At 50.6% G+C, this 15,877-nt stretch overlaps 1 protein-coding gene and 1 non-coding gene across 2 annotated transcripts; one reads left to right on the top strand and one right to left on the bottom strand.

Annotated features, from left to right (window-relative positions):
• Positions 1 to 6,521: 6,521 nt before the first annotated feature.
• On the bottom strand, positions 6,522 to 11,839 carry LOC132354232 (kallikrein-9). Its single transcript, XM_059905974.1, has 5 exons — positions 11,797 to 11,839; positions 11,460 to 11,616; positions 8,317 to 8,582; positions 7,088 to 7,224; positions 6,522 to 6,674 (listed from the first exon to the last, which is right to left on the bottom strand). Exons 1-5 carry the CDS (start codon positions 11,837 to 11,839, stop codon positions 6,522 to 6,524), a joined length of 756 nt encoding a protein of 251 aa, XP_059761957.1.
• TRNAV-CAC (transfer RNA valine (anticodon CAC)) lies at positions 9,831 to 9,903 on the top strand. Its single transcript has one exon. It is a non-coding gene; the product is annotated as a tRNA-Val (tRNA).
• Positions 11,840 to 15,877: the final 4,038 nt, after the last annotated feature.

The following is a 15,877-nucleotide window of genomic DNA, read 5'->3' as shown; positions in this document are numbered from 1 at the left end:
TGGAATCTCCCTAGAAGGCGAGAATAGAAGACTTTCCCCTAAGATGCCCTGCTGTACCAGTATTAAGTACCAGCTTTGTAACGTGATTGGGTCCCTTGGGATAAGAGCATTGTATCCTGGGACGAATGGTGAGAGAGAGCGGTGGGGCTTCCATGTGCAGGAGATGCAGACAGGATGTCTAAGGGCAGTGGAAGAAATCCTTACCAACGAGGGAAGAGAATGCTGTCTGCAGGGTACAATCCAGAGAGAAGAAAGTAGGAATTACATGGAGGGGACTGAGTTCCTCCATTCCTGGCCAATCTTGAAGAGATCATTGAATCCAGTTACAAAACAGAGGAGAAAGGAGCAGGGTTCTTTTGGATACACACACACCCAAGGGACAGTGGCGGGAGTATTTGGGAAGAAACCATTGTCTCTAGGGAATCCTCCAGAAAGATTAGATTCCATGGCCGGATCACTAATGGAAATGATTCTATTCCTGGCCAATAGGAAAGGAAGCGTTGAAGCATTGTCTTCAGGGACCAATCATAAGCAAAGGGGGTGGGGCTTCCATGAAGGGGACAAATCCAAGGGGAGCCGTGAGGACTGAAGTTGCAGCCAATAGGAAAGAGAGTGTTATACCTATGGCAAATCTCCAGATGTGTCACCTTGGGGTTGGGGAGCTCACTGAGGGAGCATTGAAGTCAATGGCGCCATTCCCTGGCCAGCTGGGAAGACAGCATTGTTCCCCAAGGAACCAATCATAGGAGAAAGCAATCATGCTAGGGAACCCAGTCAGGACTCGAAGAAAAATAGCTGACTACCTGATCATCGATAAAGTCAGCACAAATTCCAGGCACTAACACTGAGAAAGAGGGCAGGGAGCTTGCGTACCCTCTAGACTCAGACTCTCTCCTTCATGGACTTATGCCCTCACTCCCTTTAATCCCCACCCTGCAGGCAAGCGTTCCCAAGAAAGCAACAAGGACAATTCAGTTATTCTGATTCCTGTGCTGTGTAACCTGCAGGGAGAGTGTGCCTTCTCTGAACCAGCTTTTCACTCTGTAGAGGTAGGGGTGCTGACTCTTGGGGAAAACCCCACTGCCAAGATTCCAGTCTCTACAGGGCGAGTGAGGGAAGAAGAGAGTTTCAGAAGTCACTCACCTGGCGTGTATCAGCCCCACTGCTTTCATTTGCACAGACCATACTATCTGTGACTTGCCCAGGGTAGGCGTCTTCACACTGCTTCTGAGGAATAATTTTTACTTCTGCGCAGCTGAGGGTGTCAGGAAAATTCTCCGAGGGGGCAGAGGTTGCAAGTTCCCAGAGACAGCAACACTTTTCCCTCCATCCCTGTCTGTATCTAACCTCCCTTCTGTGTATCCACAGCTGCACAGGGTTTTCTGACACATTTCACAGGGCACATCACTTCTCACCACATGAAACAAAGCCATGGCCCCTGCTGTTTCTTTTTCTCCACCTAAAGAAGGACCTTTGGACCCTACCTTTTGTTTCTTGCCCTGAGTTATTTTCAAATTAAGGATCAGGTGACTGGGGGACATGGATGTGCCCCCTTGGGACACCTCTGACCCTTTCTAATCTTCCCATTCCCAGACCACCAGGTCTTCAATCTCAGCTAAATCCTACTTCTTCCAAATATCACCTCTTTCTAGAAGCCTTCCCTGACTATTCTAATTAAAACAACACATCTCGGGACTTCCCTGGCAGTCCAGTGGTTAAGACTTCTTCCAATGCAGAGGGTGTGGGTTTGATCCCTGGTCGGGGAGCTAAGATCCCACATGCCTCAGGGCCCAAAACACCAAAACATAAAACAGAAGCAATACTGTAACAAATTCAATAAAGACTTTTTAAAAAATGGTCCATATCAAAAAAAAATCTTAAAAAAACCCCAAAACACCACCTCTCCATCACTCCCTATTCTCTTCCCCTCTATGATATTCCATTATAGCACTTGACTCTACCTAATATTTCATTTTATATGTATTTGTTTATTGTCTATTTCCCCACTTAGCATGCAACTCCATAAGGCTTTGTACACTACAGTACCTGGGGCATATCAGATGCTCACAAAATCAGTGTTGAATTGGTGATTGACAGTGGAATTAATCTTTCTTATTAACCTTTGAAGAATAGACTTGAGAGGGAAAAAATTCTATCTGGTACCTCTATGTGCCAGAAGCTATAGGCCCACAATCTCATTTGACCCTCACAACAGCTCTTTGAAGGAGGGATGCTTTCATTCCTTCATCTATGCATTCTTTCAACAAATGTTTATTGAACACATACTGTATACCAGTCACCACCCTGAACACTAAGAACACACAATGAGGAAAATAGATATAACCTGAGCCCTCATGGAGCTTAAAAATCTATTGGATAATTATCCCAGTTTTGTAGATGAGGAAAGTGAGGTCAAGAGGTGGGAAGGGACTTGCCCAGAGAAAAGGGGCAGAGCCATGGTTTGAAATGACCTGCCTGATTCATGAGCAGCTAGGTTTCCACAGCATGCCATTGTCTTCTTAGGAGTCAGACAGGCAGGGACCTGAATCCTGACTTTGCTTTCCTGGCGAACCACATCACCTCTTTGAGCTGAGCCCCAATGTTTTCATTGTGAAGCAGGGCAAAGGGCTACCTGAACTCTGAAGCCCCAGAGGGAGGACCTCCATGGAGGTCCAGACTTTTGGGTCCAGAGTGAGGAGGGAACTGGGGACCTAGACTGTGAGTCCTGGAGGAGGAAAGACCTGGACTCCTGGGTGTGAGGGGATCTGGGGCGAGGAATCTTGGGTTCAAGAGGGAGAAGAGGGAGCCTGTTTTCCTGGGCCACTGAGGAGCCCATGTATCCCAAGTCTGTTGTGAAGACTATGTAGAATCCTGTACCCATAAAAGGTCTCATAACTCTCCACCTTAAAGGAGGGGTGCATTCATTCATCCACTCATTCATTCATCCATCCACTTTTTTGCGCCCTGTTAACGATCTGTTAATTTGTTTCCTTTCTCCCACCACTCCTGTTAATATTCTGGTCTTTAAGGTTTCTAACATGGACCCCTTGTGAACTTGAACATCACAATCACCTTCCCTTCTTTATCTACTCTACAGGCAAAGCTTTGCCAATGGCTTGGGGCCCACTGGGACAACCAGCTCCTCCTCTCCCTCCCACTACCTTGGGGGCTGGTGACCGAGCTCCAGCTTGAGATGGTGCACTTCTGGCCAACTTGAGGGCAGTGATCTGCCAGGTTGATGGGCTTCACTTTGGGCCCCAGGGATGCCCGACCACATAGTCGAATGAGCATCAGATCACGGTTGTGGTCTTCGTTGCTGCTGTTGTAGCAGGGGTGTGGGTTGGACTGAGCCACAGCCGTTTCTTGTTCTGACCCATCCTTATTCTGCAGACTGTGATCTCCCAGGCGGACTGTGTATTTCCTGTAATGATGGGGGTGGTTTGGGACCCAGGCAGGGATAAGGGCTCCCAGCCCCCTCCTCTCTAAGACCCAGGAGTCCAGGTCCCCTCTTCTCTCAGACCTCCATTCTCGGGGACCCAGTCCCCAGCTCTCGCCTCCTGAGGCAAAGCCCCAGCCCCCTCTTTCCCCAGGCTCCAGCCCACCTCTGCCCCCGGAATCCACTCACAGTTTTTTACGGTGGGCTGCTGTGAGGACGCAGTTGTCATCTATGAGAACATCCCCACATATTAGCTGGACACCCTGGAACAAGGCCGTCTGCCAAGGCTGCTAATGGGGCGTGCACTCCTGGCCCTCCAGCACCTTGGTCTCCTGTGCTCTCAAGTGTCCTGCAGCAGGAGGGAGAGGGTTAGATCACCATCCTCTGGGTCAGTGCAGGGGCCAGGAAAAGCACTGTGGTTTCAAACGGATACACACACACACACACACACACACACACACACACACACCCTCCGGTGTTTGCCTCGCAGCTTGCACATGCTGCTACGCAGATACACATGTACGCTCATGGAAGCCCGTGAGTCATCACACACAGAGTCACACACCTGAGCATGTGCCCACATGCCCCGTGCACTCCTGTGTGTATCTGTGCCCCCTCAGCAGGCAGCCCTGCTGGCTTAGTGCACCTCCTGCAATACCAGCAGAACTCAGCGCATTCCTACCTGCCGCTGCGTGCGCCGTGCTTCCGGCCACCCCACAGAAGCTCCCGCACGTAATCGCGTGCTTCCCGTCTCCCCACATGCCACCACGTGCACCCTTTTAGCCACCACCATGGTATTCCCACAGGCTCAGGTGCTCCACCGATGACTTCCGGGCGCCCCCCGCCCCCCACCTGCCCGGGATTCCAACAGCAAGAGCTGGAACATCCAGACCCAGACTCTGCAGCAGGTGTGGGATGTCCCACGGTGGGGTCTGGGAGACAGAGAGGACAGGGCTGAGCGGAGGAGGAAGGAGACCAAAACCCTAGGGATCTTGGGGTTGGGGAGGAAGCAGAGCTTCTGGAGCAGTTCTTCTGGGTCCCGCTGGAGGAAGGGGCTGGGGACCCAGATTCTTGGGTGTGAAGAAGAACGGGATGGGGCCCCAGATTCCTGAATCCGAGGAGCTGGGAGCTCAGGGGCTGGATTCCTACGTTCCAAGGAAGGAGGGAGTTAGGATCCCCAGACTCCAGGGTCTGAAGGAAAAGGGAACTGGGAGCTGGGACTCCTAAGTCTTGGAGAGCAGGGGCTGGGGTGCTGATTCCTGGGTCTCGAAGGAGGAAGGGATCTGAGGTTGAGGTCCTGGGCCCTGGAGGAGGGGGCTCAGGGGCCTGATGCCTGTGTCTGAGAACTTTGGCATCTCACCTTACAGAATTCAGGGGGCGGGGTCACCTACTGATTCGGATCCAGAGGAAGAACACCCCGCCTACTTCAGCTCTGCCTGCCTGGTACAAGATTCTGGAGCCTTTTAACTGGGACCACCAGCCTCCTGCTCCATCTCCTCCCACTTGGGGGCCGGCGGAGTAGCAGGGAACTGGACCGCTGGTTATGAGTGAGGAGAGGCTCAGGGGCTGAATGGAGAATCTGGAGGGAGGAGGGGTTGGAATCTCTTTTTTTTTTTTTTTTAATTGGGGTAGAGTTGTTTTACAATGTCTTGTTAATTTCTACTGTACAACGAAGTGGAGTTCCCTGTGCTCTACAGCAGGTTCTCATTGGTTATCTATTTTATACATATTAGCATATATATGTCAATCCCAATCTCCCAATTCATCCCACCACCCTCCCCTCTTCCCCCCTTGGTGTCCATGCTTGTAAACTGATACAGCCACTGTGGAATCTCTAACTCTTGAGGTCTGGGAGTGAAGAAGCTTAGTGCTGTGACTCCTGGGTCTGAAGCAGAAACGGCTGGGGGCCCATCCTGGTCCGAGCGAAGAGGGGGTGAGGGCCCCTGACTCCTGGAGCTGAGGGAGGATGGGACTGGGGTCCTGGACTCCTGGCTCTGAGAGAGGGGGGAGGGGGCTGGGGCCCGGGACAGCTGGGTCAGAAGTAGGAGGGGGATGGAGGCCCGGATTTGAGGTCTGAGGGAGAAGGAGCTGGCAGCTGAATTCTTAAGTCTTTTCGGAAGGAGTAATTTGGAGCCTGGGTTTTTGTGGGAAGAGGGGGCTGCCAGTAACCTGGAATGGAAGACAAGCCAGTCTTCTTGGTCCCGACTTCTGAGGGCGGATCGGCCCGGCCCACCGGCTGCCCCCTGAGAGGTCCAGATTCCGGAAAGGCAGGTTTGGGAGGCGCTGTGACCTGGTTTCCCCTTCCCCTGGGGGCGATGGGACCAGCCCAAGCAGAACCCAGGAGCTTTGCTGCAATAGGGCTGATGGAGACAGACTTAGGCAGGACCTGCTCGGGGCTTATGGGGAATTGCAACGCGGTGGTGGTTCCCTCTCTGCCCTCCACCGCCCACCCGGTCCCCATCCTTTAGCTCACAAAACCGGCAGTAGGAAGGCGCGGCTCAGCACGTTTAATGTAAAATCATCCCTTGGAGGATCGGAGGGGACAGAGAATCTCTCCCAACTTCTCCCGGTCGGGCCCCGGCCAGGATTCAAACCCTGGACACGCCTAGAACGGGGCCAGAGCGGGACAGAGACCGACACACTGCCTGAGTTCCACGTGGGGGAAGCTACCCTCTCGTGACGTCACGAGGCTGGATCTATGACGAAGGAGGCGTGGCCACAAGGGGTAGCGTCCAGAGGGGGAATCTCATTGGGCAAAGCGCGGAAAGGAGGAGCTATTTAGTGGAAGTCTTTACTGCGGTAGAACCAAAGGTGATGCCGTTCCATGGGGGCGGTGGCAGTTCTGGTGACGTCATAGATATGGGGCCAAGAGGGGCGGAGGTGTCTCTCCTCTCCTTTTCAAGGCGGCGCGGCTCTATCATTCGCGGGGGCCAGGGTCTGAATATCCAGAAGCTGGGAACCTGAATATCCAGAAGGCGTCTCCAGGCCAGCCGAAGCCAAAGGCGGAGGCCATTGAGGCTGGAGTCTTGCAAACCCTCCTGCCCTGCGCCCACCCTCCTTTCCTGGTCGTCCAAGGCGCGAGGTCTCAGTTGTTCTCCATGGTTTTTCGAATCCAGTCCAGGTAGTGGCACACACTAGTATAGACGGCAGGGCGCTGGGGTCTGGAGCAGGGCTCCGAGCCCCCGGACACCACACCCGCCAGGGCCCCATTGCAAACCAGGGGGCCCCCAGAGTCACCCTGTGCGCGGAAGAAGAGCAGGGAAACTGTTAGGCCAGTCTACTCAGGACATGACACAAGGCACTTTCTCCCTCTCAGGAAGCTCCCAGTTCCCTCCTCCTACAATACCCAGGAGTCCAGGTCTCCAGTCCCTCCTCCCTCAGACCCAGGAGTAAAAGCTCATAGCCCCCACCTCCCCCTAGGACCTAGCATTGTGGATCCCTCTTCCCCCAGGACATAGAGTCCAACCCCCAGTTCCCTCCTCCTTTAGATCCAGGAATCCTGGCCCTGGTCCCACCCCCTCCCAGGACCCAGGTTTCCCAGCTCCTTCCTTGCTCTGATCCAGTAAGTCTGGGGCCCCAACTCCCTTCTCCCCCAGGACCCTGGAATCCCCACAGGATACCCATCCCTCTCCTTTCCAGAGGAAATCTCACCTGGCAGGAGCCCCGGCCGCCCTCCCAAAGGCCGGCACAGAGCATGTGGTAGAAGATGTGGCCTGGATATGCCCGATAGCAGAGTTTGGTCTCCAGGATCCTGATGTTGGCACACTGCAGCGTGAGTGGGTACTGCGCTGTTGGGGAAGGAGGTCCATAAAAGATCAGCAGCTGTCTCCATCACACTCAGCACCCCCCCCCTCCCCACTTTCCTAAGATGGACCCACGGAGCCACAACATAAGACTCTCAAAGACAGAAACAAGAGAAAGTGACAAAGCAACAGAATCACAGCATGCAAGAGAAACAAGATGGATACGATGGGGAGAGGGCCAAAGAGAGAGAGAGAGAGAAAGACGCAGAGAGTCAAAAGACAAGGAGAGATACGTATGTAACTCATACAGAGAAAAAGAGGGACCTTGGCAGGAGACAGAGACCTCTTAAGGGGAAAGAGATTCTCAGAGGAGGAAATGAAGAAATAGGGAGAAACAGACCCAGAGATATCCAGGGAGAAAGCAGTGAGATAAAGGGGAGGAGACATTTATAGGGAGATGGTCATTGACAGAGACAGAGATACAGATTTAGAGAGACCAGATAGAAATAGAGGGAAAGTGGGGGGAGGGGGCCTTGTAGGGAAACAGCAGCCCTTGGGGTGAACTGCAGTGGACCCGTTCACCTGCAGTGGATACAGAACCTGTATCTTGTTTGAAGGGGGCAGCCTCCACTGATTCTGCCCAACAATGGTCATTATTTTAGAAATATGAACCCAGCATTGCCAGTCTTGAATTTTTCAAGAGAATCCAGAAACTTGGCTTTGATGTAAAATCTCTCAGGTTTTAAATGTTGGCAGCAACAAACTGAGGGTTTTTTTTTTTTTTTTTTCAAGACATTTTGAAAACCAGCACTGCTGTGGGAGGCCAAATTTGACTAATAGATTTGCTGATTTGTGATTCTGAGTGACGTAGACCTTATTTCAATTCTAAGATGCATATATTTTCACATTTAAACATCTCTGAAATCAGGATGTGCCTTCCAGTAAATATTGTCATACAAGGATAGATGGCACCTTTTTTTCCTTTTCTCGTTTTTAGTGGGTTGTAGAATAATGATGCATCTTATAATTTATAGCATTTAGATCTGATGAAATATATGGGTAGATAGATAGGTGATAGATAGATAGAACATAGAGATGAAAAAGAGAGGGGATTCAGACCTCTGGCATGGGCTGTACCCTTAGGACTGGATGTGGCCCCCCAGCCTGAGATTAGGCACTGGGTGCCTGGGGAGACGCAGGTCTGGCTGAGGTTGAGGGGCTGCACGGCAGGTCCCAGAAATGCCTTCCTGGACAGACGAATCAGCATGATGTCATCATTGTGGTCTTGGGCACTGAGGTTCTGGTTGAACCCAGGGTGAGGGAAGAAGTCTGTGGCCCGGAACAGCTGCTCTGGACCCTCCCATTTCCAGAGGTGGTGCTCCCCGAGTCGGACCCACAGATACCTGTTGGACAGGTCCCAGAGGTCAAGGTGGGATAAGGTGAGGTGTCTTCTCAGCCCCTGTCCTCTTTTTTCTGTCCACCAGGATGCTATGTGACTCTCCACAAGCCACACACCCTCTCTGGGCCCCTATCATCTTCATGTGACATAGAGTGCTGTGTGATTTTAAGCAAGGCACACACCCTCTCTGGGCCCCTGCTTCCTACTCCATCTCTTTGTCTGCCTCTAACTTTGTAGCTCTCCCCCAAAGCTCACACCTCTTCCTAGCCCCATGTCAAGTAAACCACCTTCCTCTCTGCCCCACCTGGAGCCTTAGTGGTGACCTGAGTTCCCTGGAACCATGGAGACAGGTGGAGGCTCCACCTACCACCCAAAAACAGCCCCACCCCCTGCCCCCACAGGTCTGGTGGTTTCTGTAGGGAGTGGCTCTGTGTGTTTTGGTGTGTGTGTATGGAAGGGGTGGGATATGGAAAAGCCCCAAGTTGGAGTCATCTGTAGGCTCAGGCTTTTCCTGTCTGCCAAATCCCTCATCTCTCAATGCATTTCTTCCTGAGGTCTAGCCTCAAGCCCTCTCACTGCACGTCCCAGTACACTTGTTCTGCTCTTTCCTGCCCTGGATAGCTGGGGACCCTCAAGGGGTCTATATGTCCATCCCCCAGACTCTGACTCTGACATTAGGGACGAGGCTACTGACTGAGAACTCAGGGTTTGAGGAGTATGAGGTGTTATTTCTACCTTTTCCCTCTCTGTCACCTTGTTGCCTTGGTTCTGTGTCTGGGATGCCAGTCCCAACCCCACCTCCCAGCCCCAACCTGTCCCGGCTCCTGAATCTCTTGTACCTCCATATTTCTCCTTCTCCCCTTTTTTGTCTTTCGGGCTGAAACCTGAACATTGTTTTCCTAGCCTGATGTACAGGCCTGAGCTAAAAGAGGCTCCAGCATAGAGTGATGCATGATGGGAAATTCTCACACAGCATCCTGTATAGCCCCTGTGCTTCATTCCTAGAGGGAAGAATATCAAACAGGGGGGATGGCCCCTTTCCCCAGATAATATAAAAAGGATTTCTGCATCAGGTAGATTCTAGAATTCTGTTAGAATGCCCAGAATCTAAGATTCTGGAATTCTAAGATTCTAACACCTTAGAAATCCACGATTTTAGAATTCTATGAGGCTCAAATTCTAGAATCTTATGAATTCGAGATTCTAATGTTTTCGATTTCTCTGGATCAAAAAGTCTAGGATTTGGGGGACTTCCCTGATGGTCCAGTGGCTAAGACTCCGCACTCACAGTGCAGGGGTCCCAGGTTTGATCCCTGGTCAGGGAACTAGATCCCACGTGCATGCCACAACTAAGAGTTCGCAGGGGCTTCCCTGGTGGCGCAGTGGTTGAGAATCTGCCTGCCGATGCAGGGGACACGGGTTCGAGCCCTGGTCTGGGAAGATCCCACATGCCGCGGAGCGACTGGGCCCGTGCGCCACAACTACTGAGCCTGCGCGTCTGGAGCCTGTGCTCCGCAACAAGAGAGGCCGCGATAGTGAGAGGCCCGCGCACTGCGATGAAGAGTGGCCCCCGCTCGCCGCAACTAGAGAAAGCCATCGCACAGAAACGAAGACCCAACACAGCCAAAAATAAATAAATAAATAATTTTAAAAACCCCAAAAAACAAAAAAACAATACTAACGGCCTAAAAAAAAAAAGAGTTCTCATGCTGCAACTAAAAAAATAAAAAACGATCCCTCATGCTGCAACGAAGATCCCGCGTGCCTCAACCAAGACCTGGCTCAGCCAAAATTAAATAAATAAAGAAATAAATGCCTAGGATTGTTTAATTATCTGAATTAAATCTAGGAAACAAAGAACCTAGAATTCTAATATTCTGGGATAATAAGACAAGAATTTCATCATTCTAGAATTCTAGAAAACTTTGATTTTAGAAATGTAAGGATTGGGATTCGAATAGTTTGAAACTCTTGAATTCTCTTGGTTAAAACTCTGGGGATTTTAGAAATCTTGAATGATAGCATGCTGGGATATTAAATCCACCAGATTCTAGACATGTATGAATATAAGCTTCTAGAATTCTCTTGGTTCAAGATTCTAGAATTCTACGAATCACAGTATTCTAGGATACTGTCATTCAAAGATTCTAAGACTATGAGCTTCTATACTCAATGAACCTAGCTAGAACAGTTTGAACCTAAGATTCTAGGGTTGCGCTATCCAACACAACTATTGAGCACTTGAAATGTGGCTAGTCCAAATTGAGCTATGCCATACTTGTAAAATACATGTCTGATTTCGAAGGGTTAGTATAAAAAAAAAGACTAAACTATGTCATTCATAAATATTTAAAAACTGATAATTACATGTTGAAATAATATTTTGAGATGGCAAGTTAAATCTATTATTAAAATTAATTTTACTCATTTATTTTTAACTTTTTTAATGTGTCTACTAGAAAACTTAAACTTTCCTGTGTGATTGGGGCTATATTTCCATTCGAAATTCCAGTGGCGCTGCTCCAGGCTTCTCAGAGTCTACCAGTCTCTGAATCTAGGATTCTACAATTTAGTGAAGCTAATGTAACATCTCCTGGATCCAAGATTTTAGGAGTCTACGACTCTGGATTTTTCTGGGTCAGAGTCTAGGCTTCTAAGAGTCTAAGTTGCAAAATTTACACTCTTAGAAACAGATTATTTTGGACGCTAGAATTTGGAGAGTGGACATTTTGTCATTCTAAAGAGTTGAACTTTGGGGAACATAAATAGAGGCTCAGCCCTTCCTGTCCACAGTTCCCTCCCTCCTCTACGAGGCCCCTTGCCCCCTCTCCCTTTCCTGACCTCCAGCTCCTCCCCAGAGGGGCCCGCCCAGGTCACTCACGGCTTTCGGCAGTGGGCAGCTGTGAGCAGCCAGCGGTCACTGATGAGGGTCGCCCCGCAGAAGAGGTGGGTGAGGAAGAAGAGCCCAACCTGCCAGGGCTGCGAGTTGGGGCGGCATTCCTCGGCCCCGATGGCTCGGTGGTCTGCCCAGCTTTGCCCTGTGGGGGGGGGGGTGGTGGGAGGCAGAAGGGTTGCTGAAGAGCCAGATGGGAGGGCTGGGGACAGATGCTGGGATGCCTGGAGGGCAGGAGTGGACGCCTGGGGGACAAAGAGCATGGCAGAGGGGCGCCGGGGGGCCATGGAGAGGCAGCATGATGGCAGGACGGCAGGAACCTCACCTTCCAGGAGAGAAAGCAGAGCACAGATGAATCCCAGCCTCATGACCTCCAGGGTGCCTTGGTCCGGGAGCCTGCTCTCCAAGTCCGTACTTCTTTACGGTAAACCGTACTATATCCCTCCACCCTGGGGCCGCCCCGGTGATTAATCTGGGTTGGGAAATACTCCAGGGGGAGGGGGAAGCCGAAGAGCCTTGACTGGGGGCCTTGCGCAGGAAGACAGTACAGAGGGACCACTTGTCAGGATGAGCTGGTGGCCTGCAGCATCAGGGAATCCCGCTAAATGGGGGAGGGGCTGAGGGATCCTGCTAAATGGGGGAGGGGCTCAGGGAATCCCGCTAAATGGGGGAGGGGCTGAGGGATCCTGCTAAATGGGGGAGGGGCTGAGGGATCCTGCTAAATGGGGGAGGGGCTGAGGGATCCTGCTAAATGGGGGAGGGGCTCAGGGAATCCCGCTAAATGGGGGAGGGGCTCAGGGATCCTGCTAAATGGGGGGGGGGGCGCTCAGGGATCCTGCTAAATGCGGGAGGGGCTCTGGGTTGTATAGTCCTTCTGGGGTTCACTAGAGGGAGGAGCCCTCAGTAACCCTGACTTCTGGTTACAGCATCTAGATGCAGGATATTCTGTGGCCTGGAGGAGGAAGAGGGAAAGGAGGAAGATCCGTAAGGTGGAGTCCTGGGGTGGAAGCAAGTTTATCTTGAATGTAGCTGCAGTGGGCTGGGACCAAGGCACTGGGCAGGCTGGAGGGTTACGTAGAAGGACCTCCCAGAAATCAGGCAAGGAGTGGGAGAAGGAGTCAGAACTCAGAGCAAAGAAGGCAAGCAAGAAGGCAGGATGGGGTGAGGCAGGGAAAGAGGGAGAAAGAAAAAAAACAAAACAAAACAGGGAGATAAAGACATTGAAGGATGCAGGATGAGATAAGGAAAGAGAGACAGAAACACTGTCTAGAATGGCAGAGACTACAAAGAGAGCTGCACACGTGTACACACCCACAGAACCCTCCCTGCACTGGGGGCAGAGACTACAAAGAGAGCTGCACATGTGTACACACCCACAGAACCCTCCCTGCACTGGGGATTTGGGCCCCTTTCCGTGAGGACAGAGGCTTCTCCTAGCATGGTTCCAACTGGGTTAACTCATTCTTGTCATAACCTACTTCCTTTTTCACATCCTCACCACTCCAAGGATCCAGGTGCCCAACCTAGGTGGAACTAAGCACTTCTCCCATTCTCTTAATGCCACCATATCTTGGCTAAGTCCTGAGAACATGGTCTTGTTTTTTCCACCCATCTCCTCCCCTCCACTGTCCTTCCCATCACCTCATCTTTCCTGCCTCTCCCCCCATCCCTCCTTCTCACCAGATGGGCAGCCCTTGGAGGGCCAAGCCCAGATCTGACTCATCTCTGTGTCCCTCACATCACCCTGTTCAGGGCTGGGATCATGGGGGCGCCTCAGGAGATGTTAATTGAATGAGTGAATGTCTTTCTCCACGTCTTTCTTTTTCCAGTGAACTCCAACTCATTCTTCAAGATCCAACCTAAATGCCCCTTCCTCCAGGAAGCCTTCTCTGATTTCTTCAGGCAGAGTCCATCTTTTCCAGCCTGGGCACTTCCAGGCTTCTTCCATTTTCTGTTGTTGTAAGCCTGGTTATCAGGCTGGGTCTAGGCTCCCCTTGAATGTGTACAACTCACCGTGATGTAGTGGTTTGGAGCATGGACTCTGGAACTGGACCATGTGGGTCCAAGCCTCAATGCTGGTAATTATTAAGTGTGTGACCTTGGGCAAGTCACTGGACCTCTCTCAGTTGCTCCATCTATTAAGTAGCAATAATAACTGGGGTTGTGCGAGGATTATGTGAATTAACACATATGAAGCACTTACAACTGTGGTAGGCATTCAATAAATATGTTTGTCCCTCACCTACAGAGCCCTGCACTGCCACCATCATAATACATATTATCCATGGCTGCAGTTGCCTTATACCCTCTGCAGACTGGGAAGTCCTCGAGACCAGGGACTGAATACCCACTATGTGCTAAGTGCCATACTAACTGCTTTATAGAACATTTTGATTGCTAACTTTATTGACTGTTTACTCTGTGCCAGGCAGTTGGCTAAACATTTCATGTATGCTTTCTAATTTAATTCTCACAAGAGTCTAACCAATCTCTGTTTCATAGTGGGGATGATTGTGGTAGAGAGGGCATTCAAGTTTTTTGCTCAAGTCACACAGTGAGTTACAGAAATATATTTTCTTCCTGGTGAACTCCTACTGATCCTTTAAAACCCCATGCATATATCCCCTCACCTGAGAAGCCTTCCCTGATTCCTTCAGGAGGAGTCCTTAGGCCCTCTTGGGGCACCCTATGCCTCCTTCTGTTACAGCACTGATCAATTTGTGTTATTTGTTAATTCAACAATGCGTTGAATGCCTTCTGTGTGTCAGGTATCAGACCAGGTGCTTAGAAAACCACAGTGAATAAATGAGTCCCTGCCCACATTGACTGGGTGAGGGGAAGTAGGGGACAGACCATTATGGAGTAAACAGATAAATGAGATCATTTTTGCTATAACAAGTGCTGCAAAAGAAATAAACAGAGCAATGGATTAGTGGCCAGGGAGGAGGAGTACAGGGGCAGACCCCTTTAGCCAGGGCAATCCTGGAAGGCCTCCTTGAAGAAGTGACCTTTGAATGGAGACCCGAATGACAAGAATGTAAGACTTCCTGACCTGACTAGCAGCTTCTTGAAGGTAGGGCTCACTCTGAATCATCTCCAGGACCTGGCATAGGACATGGCTCAGTAAACACTTATGATGTGACTAAAGGAATGGGTGAATTGCCTTTAAAAATGAATCGAGTTTTTGAGTTCCTACCTACTTCGCTTCTGATTCTTGCATAATGAACTCAGCTGATACGCCTGATTGATGTTTCCTGGGTGTGCTAATAGGAGTGGGGGGATAGTCAGCGGAAGAGAGCTGTGTAGTCTCTGCTCAAACCCTGTGCCCCAGTCTTCTGTGGGCTCTGTGGGCGCAGGGACCTTGTGGTCACCACTGTGTTCCCGGCGCCCAGCACCGGGCCTGCCATACAACAGGTGCTCAATAAATTGGTGTGGGCTTCCCTGGTGGCGCAGTGGTTAAGAACCCACCTGCCAGTGCAGGGGACACGGATTCGAGCCTTGGTCTGGGAAGATCCCACATGCCACAGAGCAACTACGCCCGTGCGCCACAACTACTGAGCCTGCACTCTACAGCCTACGTGCCACAACTACTGAGCCCACGAGCCACAACTACTAAAGCCCGTGTGCCTACAGCCCACGCTCCGCAACAAGAGAAGCCACCGCAATGAGAAGCCCGCACAACGAAGAGTACCCCCTGCTCACCGCAACCAGAGAAAGCCCGCACACAGCAACGAAGACCCAATGCAGCCAAAAATAAATAAATAAATAAATAAATAAATAAATAAATATTTAAAAATAAAAATAATAAAATGAAACTGAAAGACTGTATTTAAAAATAAATAAGTAAATAAATAAATTGGTGTTTGAAAGGGGAAACAGGGAATTCCCTGGCGGTCCAGTGGTTAGGACTCCATGCTCTCACTGCCAAGGGCCCGGGTTTGATCCCTGGTCAGGGAACTAAAATCCCACAAGCCTCGCCAAAAAAAAAAAAAAGGGCGGGGGGGTAGTGGACAAAACAACCTGTGCTGGATGGAAAATTTCTACTGTGCATATGTTACCGCTCCAAAGTCTGGGCTAAGTGGAGACACTGAAACTTCTGTTAGCTTTGCCTGGATTCCGTGTATAATAGCCCCTAGCACGGGAATATTTACACAGGGACAGTTTCAGGGAGAGAACAAGAACCCCTGCGCCCAATTTTCAGGACAAAATTTCAAAGCCAATTTGGGATGGGGGTGGGGATGGAGTTGGACTTAGGGTGTCTGGGTGTTGGATCAGGGAATGAGAATGGAGATGTGGTAGAGCTGGAATTGGAGCCGGTAGTAGGTGAGGGGATGGGGATGGATCTAACAGAGAAACCAAAAAATTTCCCCTAAATTTCAGAGGGCTTCTTTGCATAAACTTAGCAA

The sequence above is a fragment of the Balaenoptera ricei genome, chromosome 19, assembly GCF_028023285.1.
Source record: "Balaenoptera ricei isolate mBalRic1 chromosome 19, mBalRic1.hap2, whole genome shotgun sequence".
Lineage (NCBI taxonomy): Eukaryota > Metazoa > Chordata > Mammalia > Artiodactyla > Balaenopteridae > Balaenoptera > Balaenoptera ricei.
The sequence above is the reverse complement of the archived record's forward strand: the minus strand, read 5'-3'. Positions and strand labels throughout refer to the sequence as shown.